Here is a 5,873-nt window from a genome sequence, read left to right on the forward strand (position 1 = left end):
TGTTGAGTTCGTTTGAAAGATAGTGGATCCGCCTCGGTTATAGATAAATAATCCAACAACCGCTTGCTCTTTAATAACTATTTATTCGACTTAGCTATTAACAAAATTTTACTTATATTCTATGTTCGAATTTGTGGTATTTTTTTGTACATATATTTTTGCTTGTACCAGTTGTTCTGTCCGCCAAGAAGAGAAAAAAAGGCGCGCGAACTCTCAAATCAATCGCGAATGTCAAACCAAAACAGAAAGAGTGTTAACTGGGTTGCCATCCGCCCTGAACCAAATTAAGGTGACCAGCTCCAACATCCTGCCCGACGATGATGTTCACTCGGATATCATCCTCCTCCTACTGCAGCAAATTTGAAGACGGAATCTGTAACAGAGGAAAGCTAGTGCTAGCGATATTAATGTGCGGCGTTAGTTACTGGATTCCAGTTATCCTGTATAGGCAACGGACAAATTTTTACCGTCGGGCGTTTCACGATCCCATTTTGAGTTTTCACAGAAACAACTCGTACGAGCTTATCCGTTCCTGGATGAAGTTCAATTATTTTTGCAAGTGGCCATCGGTTACACGGATACCTCTCATCCTTAATCAAAACTATGTCACCGATCTTTAGGTTAGGGTTTGTTGTTAACCATTTAGGACACTTTTGCAAGCGCGACAAATACTCGGTACTCCATTGTTTCCAAAATGAATGTACTAAATTTTGCCCATGTTTCCACTGCTCTTCGAGACTCAGACTGTTTGTTTCGACAGATGGCAAAGCCTGTAAGGAATCCCCCACCAAAAAGTGTCCAGGTGTAAGTACCATTAAATCATCGACGTCGCTTGTTAATGGACATAGCGGTCTCGAATTTAAACAAGCTTCGATTTGCGGTAAAACGGTATTGAATTCCTCGTAGGTCAGCTTCTGTTCGCCGATGGTTCGTTTCAGGTGGTATTTTACCGATTTCACTCCGGCCTCCCATAACCCCCCGAAATGGGGAGAGGACGGTGGTATGAAGTGCCAATGAACTTCCCTTTCGGTCAAGTGCGGAAAAATCTTATTCTTTATGAAATGCTGATATGATGTCCGATCTGCTTGAAGTTTTCGGTTCGCTCCAATGAAATTGGTTCCACAATCACTGTAGATATTCTTACACAAGCCCCTTCTGGCAATAAAGAGATTCAAGGCGGCGATAAATGCTTCTGCTGAAAGATCTCCTACAAGCTCCAAATGCATTGCTTTAGTTGCCAGGCAAATGAATAAAGAAATATAACCCTTTACCGAGACGCGTCCTCTTCCTTTCGAAGGCAGTATGTTAAAAGGACCAGCGTAATCGACTCCCACGTTCGAAAAGGCACGAGCTGGGCGAATTCTCTCCGACGGAAGATTCCCCATTTGCTGTGCACACGGCCTCGGATTGTACTTAAAGCAATTTATATACTTATGTATTATAGACCGAACCGCGTTACGCCCATTCAAAATCCAAAATCTTCTACGGACGTGATTCAAGGTTAGGGAAACGCCTCCGTGCAAGGTGCTCAGATGGCTATGTTTAATGATCAACTCAGTTAAATGGTGCTGGTATGGTAAAACAAAGGGATGCCTTTGATCCAACGGTAAGAGTGCTTCCCTTAATCGTCCTCCGAGCCGTATTATCCTTTGCCTTTCATCGAAATACGGATTGAGAGAAGAAAGTCTACTGTTATTCGGTAGTGTTCGCTGTCTCAAAAGTGAGTGCCAATATTCCGGAAAGGCTTCACGCTGTACCATTCCTACTATGCATATAAGACTGCGCTGTAACCCAGTAGTTGATAATGAGCCCGTTTTGCGAAGCCCCAGCTTCGGTCGACAATTTTTTCCAAATGTAATGCAGTACGCTGTTACTCGCACAGTCAATGAAAGTGAGCTCCATTGGTCTAACGATAAAATTTCGCTCGTAGGATCTTTAATACTCAAATGAATTTTCATGCTCCTTTTCTCGATGCTAACACTTGATTGCGAAACATCAGTATTAAATGGGGACTTCGGCCATTCTAGGGGCGGTAGCTGCAGAAATGAAGGGCCACGCCACCATAAGTCGCAATGAACGAGTCGTGATGGACTTATTCCACGACTTGATATATCTGCGGGATTGTTTTCTGATGCTACATAATGCCACTGACAGACTGATGTGTTTTTTAATATTTTATTAATTCGGTTCGATACGAAGATTTTCCATCTACTTGGGTCCCCCCGGATCCAATGCAGGACGATTGACGAGTCAGTCCACATGAAAATATTAGAGTGTTCAATTGCAATAGAGAAGTTAGTGATAATTATACTTAATAGCTTAGAAGCCAGAACGGCTCCACATAACTCGGCGCGCGGAATGGTAATCTTGGGGTTAACCTTACATTTCGCGGAGAGGATATTGATCAGTACCTTTCCGGTTTCGTTTGATCCTCGAAGGTAGGCCACAGCTGAGTGGGCGTGAACGGATGCGTCGCAAAATATGTGTAGCTCACAACCCTTTCTCTGATCGATCGCTAACCAACGTGGAACCTTAATTTGCGATATTTGGTGAAAACCTTCTCCGAATGTTGTCCAGCCTCTTCGAAGTTCTGGGGGTAATGTCGCATCCCAGCTACTTCGATTGCGCTACAACTCCTGCAAGATAAGCTTCGCTGATATAATGACCGGATTCAACCAACCGAGTGGGTCAAATAAGCGGGCGATGTTAGACAAGACGGTGCGCTTGGTTGGATTTTCAGTCTCAAACTGGAAATTAGCCTTAAATTCGATTTCGTCGGTAATGGGGTCCCAGTATAGTCCCAATGCCTTAATTGGATCTGTCGGTTTGAATTGCATCTTACTTTTTGACTGCCTGTGCTCCGCCGGTATGCCACTCAGCAGAGTTGGATGATTACTCGCCCACTTGCGTAGTTCAAAGGTAGCAGTTCGCAAAGTCGATATTGTTTCGTCTCGTACACGCAACGCAAGTTCTAAAGAGTCTCCACCGGAAAGTATGTCATCGACATACATTTGTTGCTTAAGTACCTTAGCCGCCAAAGGAAAACGTTCCGCTTCGTCCTGAGCCAGTTGATTTATTGTACGAATTGCCGTATATGGTGCGGATGCGGTCCCAAACATCACTGTCGAGCAATAATATTCCTGAATCGGTTCACCTGGTCTTTCTCGCCATAAAATGCGTTGGTACTGCGCATCTTCTTCATTAACGTCGATACACCGAAACATTTTCTCTATGTCTGCTATGAATACATATTTCATAGTACGCCAATTTGAAAGGATCGCGGACAAATCCTGCTGAAGTGCCGGACCCGTTGCTAGGATGTCATTTAATGATTTCCCGTTAGTGGTTTTCATAGAGGCATCGAACACGATTCGGACTTTCGTACTTGCTGCATCCATCTTTACTACCGGATGATGAGGGAGATAACAACATGTAAAACGATCCTCACCTGCGCCACCCGTTGAACAATGTTGGTCTTCAGTATATCTCACCGGTTTCATTTGCTTCAGTCGCAAATATTCGTTAATCGTATCGATATAAATTTTGCTTAAATCAGCATCTTTCGATAACCGACCTTCCAAATGGAGAAAACGTTTGAGCGCTGAGCTTCTGGATTTCCCGATAAAGCATGAGGTATCAATTTCAGACATCAGCGGCAAACGAACAACGTACTTCCCGCTTTGCAGTCTTTTGTGAGTGCTTTGATATAGGACCTCACACCAATTATCTTCAGTAGTAAGGGCGCGTGATTCACCCATCTCCTCTAGCTCCCAGAACTTCCTTAATAAACTGTCGACCTCCATTTCCGTATTCGTAGACGAAAATGATACACTTTTCGGAGATTGCGAGCCCGTGGCATTTTTTCCCGATATGATATAACCAAACGTGGTCTCTTGCGCTATAGGGAATCCACTGCCTGCCCGACGAACATCACTTAAGATGCACTCATCATAAATGTCGTTTCCTAAGAGCACATCTACGGGTTGCGGCTCGAAGTACCTTGGGTCAGCGAGACGTATGCCATCCAAATGATCAAAATTAGTCACCAGATTTCGCGATGGTAGTACACCACCAACCTTGGGTAAAACGTAAGCCACAGTTTGATACTGTATTTGGGAGTCTATTCTGGAACCTATTGTTATGTGCACGCAGAAACGGCCTTTGGTCACTTTGCTTCCTGATAATCCGATCACTTCGATATGGGCCTTCTCACAAGGAAGACCGAGAACCTGTACTGCTCTTTCCGACAGAAATGTAGCCTGGGACCCTTGATCCATTAGCGCTCTGAAATCACAAGGCTGACCGGTAGCTGATTTTATGCAAATAACCGCAGTAGGTAATAACACATCAAATCTCATTCGAGGGATTGGTTGGCTGGGAATATCACTCATCTCCGGTGTGGCAGCCACATGTAAAGCGGCTACTGCTGTGGGAACTGTGGCGGTAGGTGCAGATGCTGACACTTCTCGTTCTACATGGATCAGGGTATGATGCCGGCCACCACATGTCCCACAATTACGACGGCTACTGCATTTTGCGGACGGATGATTATATCCAAGACAATTAAAACAAAGTTTATACCTTTCCACGGCAGCTCTTTTATCGACGACGTTCATTTCTAGGAATTTCGCGCATTCCCTTACTGGATGATCCGATTTTTCGCATATGGGACAAACAACAGTCTTCTTCGCGACATGCATTGACTTAACTTGCTTCTTGCCGTACGGTGCCAAACCTTCTACTTTACGCTGAGAAGAGGTAATAGACTGCGCTTGCTTTGCGCCTGTTCGTGATGATGTGACCATCATGAGGTACTGCTCATCTAGAAGCGAACACAATTCAGAAAAGGTTGGAATACTAGTTTGTTTTCTTAACGAGCGATCCCACTCGGTGCGCAATGAGTTCGGCAGCTTCTTCACCATATAATATACAAGAATTTGATTTTGCTCCATTACGTTTATTCCCAGCTTCGCGATTGAATTTACACAAGATCTGCACGTTTGAGTAAAATGCTTTAACGACGCAGCATTTTCTCTAATCTCATCTGACTGCTGATCCAAGACATCCATGTAATGGATGAACAATATACGCTTATTATCGTACTGTTTACACAACATTTCCCATGCTTCTTCATAGTTCTCTCCAATAAGACTGACGTGCTCTATGTCTTGTGCTGCAATGTCGGTAAGAGCGGATTTGAGGTAATGAAAACGTTGCAGATTGTTCAAACTCTTATTTTGGTGAACTCGATCCAAAAATATTTCTTTGAACCCTGGCCAATCGATATATTTGCCACTAAAGGGGGTTAATTTAACTTCAGGTAGAGGTACTCCGTTTGACGCCAAAATAGTAGTGCTATTGTTTAAAGTAGGGGCTCGCCCAACTTCCGATGCAGCTGGGATGCACTTTTCTCGAAGAGAGTCCCGTATGCAGACTACTACGTCTAGATATGTCTCTTCAAACTGTTCACAAATCCCAGCGTCCACGTATGACTTGCGTATTTCAGCATTATTTGATTGGCGAACCAAGATACGATGATTGGCACGGAACTCTGTGCGGTATGAAGCCAAAGACTCCAAACGTGCATGGTGATAAGACTCAGTTTTACGTGACGATGAGTATTTCTTAAAGTTTCGCAAAGTTGTTTGTATTGACTGCATAAGAGCCTTTTGCTCTTCCACCAGCTCAATTGCGCTAAGATCAGTGTCTTTTTCCGCCATACTCAACCTAACCAGCACAAGAATATCAAAGCACTTACCTCGTGTTACAGGTTATGCGAAGTTGGATACCCGAATAGCCGCTGCAGATCCTCACAGGAGGCACCAATGTTGAGTTCGTTTGAAAGATAGTGGATCCGCCTCGGTTATAGATAA

General features: G+C 44.0%; 1 protein-coding gene across 1 annotated transcript; it reads right to left on the reverse strand.

Annotated features, from left to right (window-relative positions):
* Positions 1 to 2,627: 2,627 nt before the first annotated feature.
* LOC118756366 lies at positions 2,628 to 5,720 on the reverse strand. The gene has a single exon (XM_036491132.1). The coding sequence runs from the start codon at positions 5,718 to 5,720 to the stop codon at positions 2,628 to 2,630; it is 3,093 nt and encodes a 1,030-aa protein (XP_036347025.1).
* Between the last annotated feature and the right edge of the window lie 153 nt (positions 5,721 to 5,873).

The sequence above is a fragment of the Rhagoletis pomonella genome, unplaced genomic scaffold (assembly GCF_013731165.1).
Source record: "Rhagoletis pomonella isolate Grant_MI unplaced genomic scaffold, Rhpom_1.0 Rhpom_scaffold_10028, whole genome shotgun sequence".
In the NCBI taxonomy this organism is placed as follows: Eukaryota; Metazoa; Arthropoda; class Insecta; order Diptera; family Tephritidae; genus Rhagoletis; species Rhagoletis pomonella.

Coding starts and splice junctions, on each gene's coding strand:
- LOC118756366 (XM_036491132.1), bottom strand. CDS start 5,720: ATGGCGGAAAAAGACACTGATCTTAGCGCAATTGAGCTGGTGGAAGAG.